General features: G+C 45.4%; 2 protein-coding genes across 2 annotated transcripts; one reads left to right on the plus strand and one right to left on the minus strand.

Annotated features, from left to right (window-relative positions):
* Positions 1–335: 335 nt before the first annotated feature.
* On the minus strand, positions 336–9,315 carry LOC130873843 (T-cell surface glycoprotein CD3 gamma chain). Its single transcript, XM_057768834.1, has 6 exons — positions 9,235–9,315; positions 4,679–4,702; positions 3,776–4,003; positions 3,070–3,201; positions 782–825; positions 336–401 (listed from the first exon to the last, which is right to left on the minus strand). Exons 1-6 carry the CDS (start codon positions 9,287–9,289, stop codon positions 336–338), a joined length of 549 nt encoding a protein of 182 aa, XP_057624817.1. The 5' UTR covers positions 9,290–9,315.
* A 1,380-nt stretch (positions 9,316–10,695) lies between these two features.
* LOC130873844 (T-cell surface glycoprotein CD3 delta chain) lies at positions 10,696–14,866 on the plus strand. Its single transcript, XM_057768835.1, has 5 exons — positions 10,696–10,832; positions 13,378–13,596; positions 14,004–14,135; positions 14,499–14,542; positions 14,728–14,866. Exons 1-5 carry the CDS (start codon positions 10,778–10,780, stop codon positions 14,791–14,793), a joined length of 516 nt encoding a protein of 171 aa, XP_057624818.1. The 5' UTR covers positions 10,696–10,777; the 3' UTR covers positions 14,794–14,866.
* Positions 14,867–16,456: the final 1,590 nt, after the last annotated feature.

Below are 16,456 nucleotides of genomic sequence, written 5' to 3' on the forward strand. Positions count from 1 at the left end.
TCTGCCTCCCAAGTGCTGGGATTAAAGGCATGTGCCACCACCGCCTGGCCTGAGACTTTAATGGGGTTAAGATTAATGTTCAGCATCTCTGTGGCTTGGGCTCTTCTCTTAGAGGATTTACATTTGCTTAGGGCTCCCAAGTATTCATTGAATCCTGGTACCAGTGACTTTAGGAGAAAGACTCCACACTCCTCTACCCACACTCCTCTACCCTGCTTCTCATCCTTATTGCAAGGAGATTTGGCAGCCGCTGGGAAGCATGCAGGTCACGCAGAGGCAGAGCCCCACCCCGAGATGAGTGGTGAAGCACCCACTTACTTGGAGTATTGTTGAGCTCACTTTCTCCTTGGATGAGTTCCTTGGAGATGGCTATATTGCTCATTGTCCCGATCCCTGAGGGGCTGAAGAGGACAGCATAACCATCCATCCACTCATGTTTCTATCCTTTATTAATTAATGTAAAGCATAGTCATCAAATATTTTTATGAACAAAACTTTAGGTGATTCACAGCTCTAGGAGCCAAAAGAATGAGGAGAGGAAGGGTCCCCGTGGAATTTCCTCGTGTGTCTTTCTCAATCAGTGTGCTCTTCAGCTTTTTCTCACCAGCTCCTTACCTCGGTCTTTATGTTTCCCATGCTATCCAACACAGCAACCGTTTATTAAGTAGCATGTCATAAGCGGATCTTTATCTCTACAGTAGCTTCCAGAGAACTTGCCCACAATCCTTAAGGTCCACCCCAACGAACCGTGGCACTGTTTTTATCTTCCCTGGTTCTTTACCTGGTAGAGCTGTTCATTCGGCAACAGAGTCTGCTTGTCCGAAGCTGCACAAGAAATAGACAAAATATACATTTAAAGACAGAACGATAATTGAGTTATTCACAAGATGGAATTCTAAGTAGTATGAGAATCAGCTGCACACCAGAATATGGATCATTCTCAAAAGCACATTGCTCAGCAAAGACTACGTGTTGCACAAGCCCATTTCCACAGAACTAGAACCAAACAGAGCACCTCTGTAGCCAGAGGTCAGGACAGCGCTCATGCTCAGGGGCAGGTAGCGGCTGGGAGTGACTGTCAGTGGGACTTCCATATGGTGTTGGTAACGCTCGGTTTCTTAAACTGGGTGTCGGATGCACAAGTATGTTTGTTTTGTCCACTTTATTTTAGCTGTATTCTTGTGATTCACTTTTCCATATGTAGGTTTTACTTCAATAAAAAGCTTCCTCATGGGGGATCAGGGATGCAGATCAGTTGGGTGCTTAGTATGTGTGAGGTCATGAGTTTGATCCGCAACACGACTTATACAGGGCGCATTGCAGCAATGCTTGTGATCCCAACGCTTGGGAGGTAGAAGCAGGCGGATCGGAAGTGCAAGGTACAGTTACATAAGACTTCTTTTATTTTTTTAAAGAATGTTTTCCTTCCTTCCTTTTTTCTTTCTTTCTTTTTTAATATTTATTTATTATGTATACAGTGTTCTGTCTGTATGTTTGCCTGCAGGCCAGAAGAGGGCACCAGATGGGTGGTTGTGAGCCACCATATGGTTACTGGAAATTGAACTCAGGACCTCTGGAAGAGCTTCCACTGCTCTTAACCGCTGAGCCATCTTTCCAGCCCCTTCCTTTTTTTCTTTCTTTGGGACAGGATCTCACAATGTAACTGGCTGGCTTGGAACTTTCTATGTAGTTTCCTCAAACTTAAGGTGACCCTCTTGTCTCAGCTTCCTTAGTGCTAGGACTGTCCATGTGAGCCACTACATTTGGTTTCCATAAATAATTCTGTTTTCGAGGTTGGGTCTCACTATGTAGCCCTTAGCTGGCCTGAAACTAGTATATAGACATCACCCTCGAACTCACAGAAATCTGTCTGCCTCTGCCTCTGGAGTGCAGGGATTAAAGGCGTGCACCATTATGACTGTCCTCAATAAAGTGTTAAAACACAGAGAGAGATCAAGCATGGTAACTCGTGCCTATAATCTCACTCCTTGTGAAGAACTGCAGGGATCTGAGTCAGCCTGAGCTACATAATGAGTTCCAGCCAGGGCTACCTTATAAGACCCTGTCTCAACAACAACAGAAAAAAAAAAGAAAAAATAAATTTAAGGAAAAAAAGGCTAAATCTTAGGCAAATTCCAAATATGCTAGGATAATAAGAAATGTCTTTCCTTCTTGCCCTACAGAGACATAGGGTCATGAACATTAGCAATATGCACCAACAGTCTCCCTGCTGGGTCTATTTTGATAAGAAGGAAGCCAAGGTCTTAGTTGGTCCCATCTCTCAACTCATGATATTCTTTTTCTTCCAGGACTGGGAATGATCTCAGAGCTTCACACATGCCACCTAAATGTTTTATACTGAGCTACATTATATAACTATAATTTATATTATATATAATATGTTTATATTATATATAAGTAACCTCAATTATTTATGTGTTTTTTTTTTTTAAGATAGGATCTCACGTAGCCTAGACTGGCCTTGAACTCACTCCATAGCTTTGTATGGACCTTGACCTTCAGATCCCCCTTTCTCTACTTCCCAAACACTTGGACTACAGGCTTGTGTCACCATACCGAGTTTTATTCAGTGCTAGGGACTGAATCAATTCCGAGCTTGAAGCAGGCGAAGCAGGGCTCTAGTACCTGTGACACATCTCCAGCTGCCCCTCTTCATTTCGAGACAGGGTCTTATGTAGACCAGGTTGGCCTCAAACTCTCTATGTGGCCAAAAATGATCTTGAATGTCTGATTCTCCAGCCTCCATCTCTTGAGTGTTGGGATTATAGGCATGTGCTACCACATCTGGTTTGAGTGTTCTGGGGCTTGAACCTTAGGCCTTGTGCAAACTAGATAAGTGGTCTACTAATTGAGCTCCTACCCCTTTACAAATTTTATTTTAAGACAGGGTATTAAAATATACCTATATTATATTATATTATATTATATTATATTATATTATATTATATGTAAGGTTGCCTTGGCAGCCTTGAACTCAGGGTCCTCCGGCCTGAGCCTCCTAAGTACCTAGGATTACAAGCATGTAGCACCACATCTAGCTTGTTTTACCTCGTGACTGCCGAACTCCATCCTGCCCAGCAATGAAGTATACACCAACAGCAAGGAAGAAGATACTGATGATTTCAGCGAAGATAAAACCGAATATGGTACTCGAACTGAGCTCAATGCAGTTCTCGCACACTGTAGGGAACAAGACACAGGGAGGGCTAGGCCTGTCTCGGAATGTAAGGTGTTATTGCAGCTTTCCTTTCTTCTGTCTACCACCAGCAGTGCCTCTGCCCTGGGCAGCAGGAGCTTCCCTCTCTGTGTGGTATGACGATAGAGGATCCTTGCCCCAAGAACTGTTGCTTGCCAATGTTCCTCTCTGAGAAATTCCAGGGATGCCTAAACAGTTCTATCATCGGGAACTCAGTGAAGGAGAAGGAAGACCTGACCTCCAGTCTCGACAACCCCACTCTCCTCTCCACTGCACACCAACCCCGGGTCCCTTCCTCCTAACTGATTTATTTGCTGAGCCGCTCTAATCCATGTGGTCCACCCAAAGGTTAAACAGGTCGTACAGGGCTGTGCTTTCTCAAGACACTGTGGGAAGTATCAATTTAAAGAGTAGTAACCCTAGACAAAGAGAACCAGCTATTATTATTACCACAAATCACTGCTTAGTATCTGTTCCCACCTTGTCCCAGACCGGTAAGCCCACCAGAACAGTAAGTTCTGCTGAATTCCCAACAAGCATTGCGAAGGGGTTACATACTTCTGTAATACACTTGGAGTGGCTTTGACTTGTCCTTTGCTCCTTGACACCAATACATGCCGCGAGGGTCTTTGGTACTGCTTCCTAGATTCCACTTGTTTTTAGTTGCATTCGGAGGACTTATTCTGTTCCCGTCTTTAAGCCACGTGATGGTCTTGTCTTTCAAGTCACACATCAGAAGTACAGACCCATCTCCTCGACTGTCATCCACTTTTACTAAATGGTTTTCTGGAAAGGGGTAGGTCGTGGTTCTGTTAAGGGGCTTTGTGACGTACCAGGAGACTAGTAGAACACTGTTTCTCCATCGTTATGGCGCATGCGAATCACTCGGGGACCATGGTAGAATTTCAGCTCTTATTTAGAAGTTCTGGGGAGGTGAGGTCTGTTACTAACATGCTAATGCTGCTGGTTCAGTCATGTTTTAAGACATTCTTAGTTACTAAGATCCTATTTCTACTGCAAGAACCAGACAATTCATTGCTTAGGTCTAGGAAAGCTGCCCAGAATGGGTCCCAGCAGGACACTGATTTGGTTGACAATGGAAATGTCAGCTCTCCAATTCTTACCACCTTATCTTTTCAAACTTGTTCCTTTTCTAAATTACGAGACTATTTTTTTTTAAATAAATGTGTGTGTGTGTGTGTGTGTATATATATATGCATGTCATGTGTGTACAGGTACCCACAGAGGCCAGAAGAGGGTGTTGGGTGTCCTAGAGCTGGAGTTACAGACAGTTGTGAGTCATCTTCTGTGGGTGCTAGAAACTGAACTTAGGTTTCTGGAAGAATAAGAAGTATTCTTGACTACTGAGTCATCTTCTCAGCTCGAGACTACTGTTGTAGGAAGCCGTACTTCTATGGAGTTCCTCATAATTTGAGAATAGAGAGGAACCATTTCTCTTACCTTGTTTTTCCTGGGCCACAATACCTGGAAAGATAGAAGAAAGATAAAGAATCAGTTTGGCATGGGCTTGTTCTGATGGGCCAAGGTATTCACATGGTCACATGAGGTCAAGATCAAGAGAGAGAGATACTAGTCCATGGCAATGGCTCCATCTGTGTTCCTTTCCTGGATGTAACCTAAATCACCAAACTCAATTACACATTGCTGTGTTTGGTCTTTGTGCTACCTTTCCGGGTGGAATTTTTCTTTCTTCCTTTCTTTAATATTTATCTTATTATTAGTTGTGTGTATCTGTGTATGAACATCAGAGCAAGTTCATGTATGCATGAGAATTCAGTTGCCTGTGGAGACAAGAGGCATCAGCTCCCTGGATCTGGAGTTATAGACAGTTGTGAGCTGCCTGTCCCGGATTCTAGGAACCAAATTCTGGTCTTTTGTAAGAACATTAAGTCCTTAATCACTTAGCCATCTCTCCAGCCCTGCTGCATCTGAAATCTTTGGGATTTCTTGAGTGATGAGTGTGCCTTTGCTGTTCATGATAGAACCTTGGCTACCCTGACTTTATGTTAAGTAGATGATTTGAGAAGGAATTGGTAAAGTTTTACCATCTAGGGAATGAAGATTTTGAAGCTGCTATTAATACCAGTGCTTATACAAATGTGTATGAATGATAATAGAAGACTCCATGATGCAGCTTCTAAAAGTTTTCTATCCACAAGGGATGCAGCTGTTTTGAGGCTACCCATAATCCTGCAATAAACCCCTCACCCTTTCTCTGTAAATAAGCCAACTAAACTGATTCTCTAAGCTGGACTTTGGTGGAATTATTATTTTGATTTGCATCAGTGTCCTACCTGAAGTGAACAGATCCTTCATGTCTCTCCAGGAACAAGATAGCATAACAAATTGGTGCTTAAACATGGGCATGGTAGTACCAAAGCGTTTGGGAGGCTACGAGAGCCTTTCATGGCTCTTGTTTTGGGTAGTAAGGTGTGCAACTGAGGCTGAGCATCTGAAGGTTGAACATCACGAGAGCAGTTCCAATATGGCGGTCCCTTCCCCATATGGGAATGTAGTGATGGACATTTTTGCTTTGATAGCTGCATGGGCCTCACTACAGGTAAGGCTGGACCATCAGAAAGTAAACTGTCCATGGGGGATATCCTGGGGTGGCTGTCTTAAGGATTTAGTAAATCTCAGCCAGGTGGTGGTGGCTCACATCTCTAATCTTGGCACTTTGGAGGCAGAGGCAAGTAGATCTCTGTGAGTTTGAAGCCAGTCTGGTCTACAAGAGCTAGTTCCAGAACAGCAAAGATTACGCAGAGAAATCCTGTCTCAATAGATCAAAATAATTAATAAAACTTATAAAAATATGAGAAAGAGAGGTGTGGATGAACACCTTTAATCCCAACACTTGGGAGACAAGGTGCGGAGATCTCTGAAAGTCTACATATTGAGTTCCAGGATAGCCAGCCTCAGAGAGAGAGAGAGAGAGAGAGAGAGAGAGAGAGAGAGAGAGAGAGAGGAAGAGAGAGAGGAAGAGAAGAGGAAAAGAGAAATAATTGATTCATTGATTCTGCTCAAGAAAAAAAGGAAATGACATTTGGCTTACATGGAAGAACAAGTAAAAACTTACCAGATAGGGAAAGGCATTTTGGGTGGAAAAAAATAGCTAATTAAATATGAAGATTTGGAAGAGGGGAGGGAAGTGGTAGGGCTCGATGTGGAGTTGGTGACAGGGGAGCTAGTCATGAATCCAAGTCTAACAGAAGTAGTTGGAATATCAACTGTCCTACAATTTCTGCAGGCTGATGCTGTTTATGAATGACACCAGCATACTGCCTAGAATATGGGAGGAGCCCCATCTGCCAGGTGAATGGTTATGGGAATGAATCATGTAGGTGGACACAACAGTTAAATATATTACTATACTAAAGATATATTTTATGTGTAGGAGTGTTTGCTTGATGTGTATATGTGCACCGTGAGCGTGCCTGGTGCTGGTGGAAGCCAGAAGAGAATGTCCCAATTTCCTGGAACTGGAGTTACAGACAGTTGCGAGCCACCTTGTGGGTTCTAGGACTCGAACCCCAGTCCTCTACAAGCACAGTAAGCATGCTCTTAAGTGCTGAGCCATCTCTATGGCCCCAAACATGTTTTTACTAGTCCTTATCTCTAATCATTTGTCTATTGTAAGAGAGCAAGGAGATTCTTCGTTCTGCTCAGAGTCAGTAGGAGCGGAGATGGTAGTGACCGCTGACATTATTGACATTTGCATATCTGAGTGTGGTCTCTTGAGACTCAGGAACCCACGTCGCCAAATATCCAATTGACTGGGTTCAGAATTGGGTTCAGAGGGCCATGGTGTTCAAGTGTTCACAATTTACTGGTGGCTGAGCTAGATCAGGACTTAGCTTTTCTGTTGCTCAACCTGGTGTTTTTTCCAGAGCCCTCTGCCTGACTTTCAGTATTGCCCTTTAGCCTGTGCTGTCTGTAGCTTTCTCCGCTTTCTCTCAGCAAGGCTGCTCCTGTCTCTCCATCTTCTCCACGTCTCCCACTCCGCTGTCCTCCATGGAATGTCACCATAGTACCGCTGCCTCCCTCCCTGCTTCGAGAGCAGTGGTGCTGTTGTGGTCCTGTCCTGCTTCCTGTCTGATGACAAACCCGCCTCCTGAGAGCCCCTGCACCTGCTTTCTGTTGCCCTCACCCATACTCGCCTTCCTGTGTGTGCCCTTGACTCCGCCCTCTGTCTTTCTGAATCTACTCTAGACTTTTTATTTTGCATGTCGCCATCTCTTTTAGCTAAAAAAGTGTATTCACCCATTTTTTAATTTATTTTTTTTCTCAAGACAGTCTCTGTGTAGTCCTGGCTGCCCTGGAGCTCTCTCTGTAGACCAGACTGGCCTTGATCTTATGAAGATCTGCCTGTCTCTGCCTAGAGTGCTGGGGTTAAAGGCGTGTGCCATCACTGCCCAGTCATTGTTTATTTCGTATGTCCTTTTCCCTTTTACGCCATCTCCTCTGCCTCTCATTCGCATCCTCTCCAGCACAGTTCCTACCCTGCCACACTTTATCACCCACCCTCCACGTTTTTTTTTCTTTAGCCAGTCTGGCATCCCCTCACACCACTCTTCTGAAACCGTGCCAATCAGTCATGATCTTCATTTCACCAGATTCCACAAATTTAAAATTTAACTATATCCTTATATTAGTGGATTACGTTCGACATTTTCTACCCTGTTTGTTGTTGTTGTTTTGGGACAGGGTTTCCCACTGTCTGGGCTGACCTAGAATTTGCTATATAGCCCAGGTTACACTGGAACTATTGACTTTCCTGCCTCTACCTCCCGAGTACTGAGTTTAGATGCTGCTACATCCAACAAATATTTCCTACTCTTGGCTCTTCACAACTCCATCCTCAGTTCTTTGTTCTTGACATGTCACAGAAGGGTTTTGTAGTTTCAAGAACTTCCAGGCCTTTAGCAAGGTGTGGTGACTTACGTCTCTATCACCAGCACTCAAGAGGCTGAGGCCAGAGGATTGCCTATGAGTTGGAGGCCAGCCTGGGCTACATAGTGAGACCATGTTAAAAAGGAAGGGAGGGGAAACATTGTGATGTGGCAGGTAAAAGGACTCGTTTTTGATTCTAGGCCCCACATAGTGGAGAGAGAGACCAATTCTGTCAGGTTGTCCTCTGATTTCCATGTATGTACTACAGCATGCACATAACGAACAAGCAAACACATAAATAAGATAATTTTCATGACTTTAGCTTCCCCCGGGGTACCCAGGCTCAGTCTAGTTCACCTACTTCCTGTTGGTGAACTAGTGTGTCTATGTGCACACACAGGTGAGCCTATGCTACATCTTGTGCTCAATGTGTCAGCAGTGAAACCATCTCTCCAGTGACACCTAAGCTCTTACGAACAGAAGGCTTTGGTTCATCCTTTTCTTCTCTGGAGTCTCATCTATCTGGATCTCGGCACACTTGTGGACCGGTTAAACAGCTTTGTGGGCAAATGTTTTGTAGATCCACTGGCTGTACCCCTTTCTCCCAATTTTCTCACCTGGGCCGTGGTGTGTGTGTGTGTGTGTGTGTGTGTGCCTGACTGAGCTGAAGGTGGTGATGTGTTGAGGCTGGCTGGCCTGCTAGAAAGCCTTGGGACCCATCAGTCCCTGCCTTCCCAGCACTGTGATGACAAGAGTCAGCCACCACACCCTCATTCTAAGTGGGTTCCAGGGATCGAATTCAGATTCCCTTGCTTGCCTGCTAAGTAATCACCTTCTGACTGAGTCATTACCCCAGCTGCACGGCCCTTCTGAAGTACATTCAAGCCTAAGATGGCGGCAGTGCGATCCTCTCTCTAGCCAGTTTAGTCCTCAGGTCCCTGTGATTCTTTCCGGCAGAGAACAGCTGGAGCCTTCATTTTTGCCTCTCCTTTGAATTCTAAGATGACAGATGAAGATGGCTCAAGGTTCATTAGGATTCCAATAACCTTGCTTCCCCGGTCTCCTGAGACTTTCTCTGGCTGTCAGACCCTCGAGAAAACTCTTACCTTGAAGAAGAAAGATCGCCAGGATGAGGCCAGTCAGACCCTTCCCCTGCTCCATGTTGGTCTCTTTCCTTCTCTAGTAAAAGTGTGGAGGTTCCTCAGCAGCCAGCCAACCAGCCTGTGTAGTTGCTAGCCTGGCTCCGCCCACCCAGCATCCTTTGAGCTAGGGCTCTGAGCAAAACCCAAAAGTGTGGGGAGGGGGGGGCAGCGGGGATGATGTCGCACAGGCATATCTCTTGTCTTTGTTTGTTTGTTTGTTGTTGTTGTTAAGACTCTGTCAGGTAGCAGGGAGGGAGAGCGAGGGTTCTGGAGTCCCACTTGGAAACCTCCTTATCCTTAGAACTCTTTGCATAGAACAGGTTGAGGACCTGTTTGTAGTTGTTGTTGGGACTAGACTTGTTGGTCACTTGATCCCAGAATTTATGGTTTTGGGTAAGGATTTTACGTGTGTAGGGCTGGAGTCCAGAATGGAAAAAACATCTTACTTAGTGTAGACCTTCACTGAGCAATCTTGTCACTGTTCTTTTGGGAACATCAAAATGGAACCTACCTGAAAATAGGTAGGCCACCCCAACAGGACAGCTAGCATATCTCTTGGTTCACAGCCCTGGGAGATTTCCAGGGTCTCAGGCCATTGTCTTAGTCAGTCAGTCAGTGGGTAAGAGAAACTCACAGAACTTCTATATGACACCAGGTACAAACATAGTTCTGTCCCCAAGCAGATGACCTTCTGACCATGGCAGAGTGGAAAGTTTCAGATTCCCACAGCCTGTTGTTAAAAAAAAAAAAAGTTTACTGTCTGCTTAGGAGGCTCAGTTTTACAAGTGAGTGGATTATATCGTATTGAAGAATCTCATTCTGAGAAGGCTTGAGGTGGCAGGCACCATGGAAACACCCTCCCCAAATCCTTGTGGTGACACTGAGTGAGACCAGCTCTGAAATACTCCATGTTTGGTGCCATGGGCACGACATGCTTGATCTAAGATTCAGATATCTGGCCGAGGGGTTCTGAAGTCCACAGATTGATGTGGTGGCCCAGATTGCTCCGTGAAGGGTCCCGAGACTGGCCAGAAATGAATGGGAGGAACCGCTAGTGTGGCTTGTATTGGGCTCATAGCTTTTCTCAGTGGATTTGAAGAGGTGGCACTTCCTTGTTTGTAAGTAAATGTAGTGGTGTTGTCAACAGGAAGCCTGACATTTTTTGCATTTGTTACCAGTGGCCCAGGAGAGGCTAACTCCCAATCTCCTTTCCCCTCCTATAAGTCAGAATGAACCTCCCTCATAGTCTTTCCTCGGCCGTCTGCCTTTTCTCCCAAACTCTGCTCCAGAAAGAGCAATGTGCACCTGCTTCCTTCTTACCCCACCCCTGGCCTAGTCTTGCCTTGACAGCCTCCTATCATCAAAGGCAGAAAGTTAGATTTCTTCTAGCTCCTCCCCCACTCTTCCTTTTTCTGAGTACCCATGAGTCCGCAGGAGGAGGGTAGTGTTCACCGTGGCTGATCGTTCTGTGGCTTGCCTCTATTTGTTGGATGAATTCCTCTGGAAAATGGAACATAGTAGGATTCTGGCTGGCCTGATACTGGCTGCTTTTCTCCCTCAAGGTAAGTGAGGCATCTTCATCTGTGCAGAGGAAGAGACCCCAGAAAGGATGGTGTCATTGGAAGAAGTTCACTGGAAAGGGCATCTCAATGCTGACTTCTGTTTACCAGGCAGGGGAGGGTCAGAAGGGCGGGGTTGGGGAATAGGAAACAAGCATTTGGTTTTGACCGACTCCAGTCAAGGCTCACAGTGGTCTTAATGCTATCTCCAATGACCTTGGACCAGACGTCTGTAGAAAACGGTTTCCCATTGCATGTGCCTGGGCCTAAGGCTGGTAATGGAAAAAGTTCCACTCATTGAATCTTCTAAGGCAAATGGCCTCCTGGAATAGGCTCTTGGTCACTGACCATCATTATGTGTTTGTTGTTTGTTTGTTTTTTGAGACAGGGTTTTCTCTAGCTTTGGAGACTGTCCTGGAATTTGCTCTGTAGACCAGGCTGGCCTCAAACTCACAGAGATCTGCCTGTCTTTGACTCCCGAGTGCTGGAATTAAAAGCGTGCACCACCATCGCCTGGCTGGCCATCATTATATGACCACCAGAGCCACAGTTCAGAATTCAGGAGCAATCTTAGAGAAACGTTAACTTTAGCTGAGTGGGAAGGACAGACAGGATAGATGTGATATAAGTCAGTAGATGCCAACTCTTCTCAGTTTGTTCACTTTTAAAACAGAAAATCGGGGTAGGTAGATAGCTCAGGGGTAGATCTCAAAAAGTTCAAGAGTACAAACCAAACTAGCCCCAAAATAACCCTGGAAAGCTCACATCTCAGAGACTCGGCAGTGCCTGGGAAAATGGGTCAAATAGTCACTCTAAAAGTTGCCCTGGCCACCAGCGATTTCTACTGGTAATAACTCCAAAGAAGAAAGATAGGACTGGAAGAGGGAAGGGGTTGTACGCACCTGTGTCTTCCCTCGTACAAGCTCCTGCTTTGGAGGCAGGAGGAGCAGCTATTTTGGAGGTTTCTGGAGGACGCTCTTGCGTTCATATTGGTGACTCTTATATTAATATAATGTAAGTAAGTTATATTAAGATAAGCCCTAATTTGCTTCATTACCGGTTCATCCTAAAATTTTCTGTTGAAGTAAAAGATTTGGATCTTACTCGAGTTAAGTTTCCTCAGAGATGAAAGGAACTCCTCAGGCTGCAGGTGACAGTGCCTGTGTCTCTGTCCCAGCTGCCGCTGACAGAACGACTTTTTTTTTTTTTTTTTTTTGGATGGGATCTTCCTTACTTTGTAGTCCAGGCTGGCCTTGCTGTCTCAAGCCTTCTGTCTCAGCTTTCCAAGTGCTGAGCTCATCGATGCAAATCACTGTCTCCAGCAGTTCTGGAGATTGAGTCTGGAACATTGTCCATGCCTCTACCACTGAGCTGTGTTCCCAGAGAATCTTCTTACATGGACTTTGCTCTGGGAAATCTGGATCACTGGGCTTGTAGTTCATACAGCTCCTCTCTGTCCTAGAGGTCAATGGTCCTGGAAAAGGCTTTCATAGTGAGCCTCTCTTTACTCTGGCTGATACTGGCATGGAGAAAACAGAGGAGGAAGAAGATGAGAAGTTGAAGTGAGAGAGTTACTGGCTGGGAAGAGGAATTAGAAGTCTTTAGTAAAAAGGCACAATTGGCCGGGCAGTGGTGGCACATAACTTTAATCCTGAGCGCAGGTGGATCTCTGTGAGTTCGAGACCAGACTGGTCTACAAGAGCTAGTTCCAGGACAGGCTCCAAAGCTACAGAGAAACCCTGTCTCGAAAAACCAAAAATAAATAAATAAATAATATTAAAAAAAGAAATAAAAGGCACAATCTCTAGGCTAAGAACATCCTTCTGCCTTCTCAGGTCTCTTGGGGGACCCAGTGGTTTAATTGGTGGTCTGAATTTATTTTAAGGAACGTCCTTGAACCAACTCAGTGGCTTGATTTTCTTGTTTGCCCCAAGTCACTCAGGATCCATGTCCTAGTTTGAATTTTGTCATAATAAAATATGTTGACAAAAAGCAACTTAAGGGAGGAAGGAATTTATTTGGCTTCCAAGTTCAGGTCAGTCTATCTTTAAGGGAAGTTAGGACAGAAACTCAAGCAGAAGCTCAAAGTAGAGGCCATGGAAGAATGCTCTTCCTGGTTCCCTTGCTGGCTTACGCTTGTACAGCTAGCTTTCTTATACAGCCCAGACCCACCTTCCTAGGGAATGGTGCCACCCACAGTGGTCTGGACTCTTCTGCATCAATAAGGCAATTAAGACAATCCTTTATACTAGACATGTTCACAGGGCCAGTCTGATGCACGCAATCCCTCTTCTCAGGTGACTCTAGGCTGAGTTAAAGCTGACAAAGCTAATTGGGACGATCTGTCTCCTGCTTGGACTACAGCCCCATGTCCTTCCTAGCCCTACAGTTTCTGGAGACCACCCTGAAGTCTTCCTTTGGTCCCGTCTGCCCTTTCACTAGGAATCATATCATTTAGCACACAACTGATCCATAAGTATTCATTTCAGCAGAGTGATGGGGCACCTACACACCAGAGAGCTGCCTCTGATTATGTTTTTCCTCTTAGGAAGCTTCTTCAAGATAGAAGTGACTGAACATGAGGACCAAGTATTTGTGAATTGCAATACCAGCATTGAGTATGTAGAAGGAACGGTGGAAGCATGGTTTGCAAAAAATAAAACACTGAACTTGGGAAAAGGCATCCTGGACCCACGAGGGATGTATAAGTGCAATGGGACAGAGGAGCTGGAGAACGAAGTATCCACCATACAAATATATTACCGAAGTATGTGCCTCCTGGACCCACTGGGATGAAATCATGGGCCCCCTGGATGTGAGAACGTTTCCAGCTAAAAGCAGACTGTGGTGAACCCATTTATTCTCTAAACAAACCAAGGGCACTCATGGCAGTATGAACCAGATTTGTGAGTGCTTCAGAATGGGAGAGAGTTTGACTAAGACAGGCAGGAGGCAGGGACTGGCTTGGAGGGGGGCTTAGTCCATTCCTCAGTTAAAGTTCCATGAATGTCGTATTTCTCTCTAGCAACTCCTTGGGATGAGGGTGGAGATGGAAGTAACAAGGTTATCACCATCTCACTGAAGTGTGGGTCTTGGAATGGGGAACCTAGGGTCTTTCTAGGAGCAGAAACAGTTCCCTTACCTTGAAAACTTTCTTCCTCTCTTCCCCCATAGTGTGCCAGAACTGTGTGGAGCTGGACTCAGCCACTGTGGCTGGCGTCATCATCACTGACCTCATTGCCACTCTGCTCCTGGCATTGGGAGTCTACTGCTTTGCAGGACATGAGACTGGAAGACTCTCTGGGGGTTAGTGGAAGGGCTCTCTCCTCTCTCTCTCTCTCTCTCTCTCTCTCTCTCTCTCTCTCTCTCTTTCTCTCTCTCTCCTCTCTCTCTCCTCTCTCTCTCTCTTTCCTGTCTCCTCTCTCTCCTTCTCTCTCTCCTCTCTCTCTCTCTCCTCTCTCTCTTTTCTCTCTCTCTCTCTTCTCTCTTTCCTCTCTCTCTTTCTCCTCTCTCTTTCCTCCTCTCCTCTCTCTCTCTTTTCTCTCTCTCTCTCTTCAGTCTTCTGAGGATGAGGGAGGGTGTGACTGGCTTCAGAGGCCCTTGCAGTGTTCACAGGTCTCATTGTCCCATCTTCCCCAGCTCCCAATGACTCTCTTTCCTTGTTTCTAGCTTCTAACATTCAAGCCCTGTTGAAGAATGAGCAGCTGTATCAGGTAAGCCCTGAGGGAGGAGTCAAGAATGGGAGAAGGGAGTGAGGACTAAGGGACCTGGCAGGGTGGGTCTGAGATACATGGAGAGTCCTGGGGGGCAGGGGCTCACCCTTGAATGTCTGGAGAAGTCAGGTGTGGGTACCAAGAAGAGTTCAGATGCTGACTAGGTGTTGTGTTTCTCATCTCAGCCTCTACGAAATCGTGACGATACCCAGTACAGCAGTCTTGGAGGGAACTGGCCCCGGAACAAATGATCCTGAGACTGGGAGACCGGGGCTTCTCAGAGTGTCATTATCAAGTGTGCCTTCTCTCTGTGCTCAGCCAATAAAGCTGTGTTTTTTCAGTCAGCAGGCACCTGTGTTTTACAAGGCATGGGTTGGGGGTTGTCCTAGCTTGGCTATGGTCTTGCCCACCTGTGGTCTCCCTTCAGTGCTTCCTTTCCGCAGTCCCACACAGGCAGTATGATGGACAGCTTCCTGTCCATCCTGGCCTGTTGGTATTTCTAATCCGGTGGGTTTTCTGTGGGGGAGGATCAGCCTAGCCACTCTCCTTCAGCTGCATGTTGGTTCCAGTCCCTATCATAACAACTCTTTGGGGTTTTGCTGCCTTACCACAGCTGGGGGTAGGCCGCTGTGTTTAGAAGCTGAGCCACAAAAGTTTCCATGACATCGTGAACGGGGGTGGCAGAGCACCAAAGAGTATTGGGACTCAGAGGGTGTGTGTGCAGGCGTGTGTGCGTGTGTGTGTGTGTGTGTGAAAGAGAGAGAGGAAGAGGGAGGGGGAGGAGGATCTACTAGGCTTGTGGAGCAAACTCCTTTACCTGTTGAGCCATCTTGCCTGCCCTGCTCGCCAAATTAATACAAAATAACAACGAATCTAAGATAATTCTCTCAGTGCTTTGCTGTATTGCACTGTGCAAATTCATTCAGCTTTGGACCTGGTGCAAATGAACATATCCATCTTTCATCTTAAAATAAAGACATCTTTTTTGACATTTTTATTTTTAATTAAATGTGTGTGTTCTGTGTGTGGGTTTGTTCAGTACCAGCAGGGGCAGAGGAGGGTGTCTGATTTCCCAGACTGGAGTTACTTGAGGAGGGTACTGGGAGCCAAACTCAGTTCCTCTTAATCACTGATCAATTTCTCCAGACCCCCATCTTTCACCTTTAATAAACAGTAACACACACATATCCCAAAGAATTGTTTTAATTTTCGTAATTAAAGATATTTGCACGTGCCGCATGCCCATGTGGAGGTCAGAGGACAGCTCTCAGGAGTTAGTTCTTTCCTTCCACATGTGAGTTTCTGGGGGAAATCTGTCTTCAGACTTGGCAGTACACCACTTTACAAACTGAGCCATCCTGCTGGCTTCCAAAACTTTTTTTTTTTAAATAAAAATGCTTATGATTTACTGTTGGTAAATATTTGATTTGTATACCTATTTTATATACCTATTTACCCAGCGTTGTGTAAATAACTCTTAAGCGAAAAGGGGTTTTGAGTAGAAAAACAATGTAAGAAGCCCTGAAATATTTTCCTTATTATTTAAGGAATGTATCAGTTTAATTTAGGCTGTGAAATTTATTGACCTTAAAGTTGTTATACTGCTAAGGTCTTGCATATTGGTGCCCTCTCCCAGTAATTCCTTTTTCGAGACAAGCTCTCTTTATCTATCCATGGCTGGCTTGGACCCTGCCCATGGTCTAGGCTGGCCTTAAACTTGCAGCAATCCTCCTGCCTCTTGTTCCCAAGTGTTGAGATTACTGGAGTGTATGGCCACACCCAGCCTATCTCATCTTTTTTTCCCCAACTCAGATTATTAGAAGATGGAACCTTTGTAAGAGGTTTAGGTGCCGAGGACAGAACCCTCCCGAATGGGATTGGTGCATTCACCCAACAGGCTTCCACGATTGTTTG

This window comes from Chionomys nivalis, chromosome 4 (assembly GCF_950005125.1).
Source record: "Chionomys nivalis chromosome 4, mChiNiv1.1, whole genome shotgun sequence".
In the NCBI taxonomy this organism is placed as follows: Eukaryota; Metazoa; Chordata; class Mammalia; order Rodentia; family Cricetidae; genus Chionomys; species Chionomys nivalis.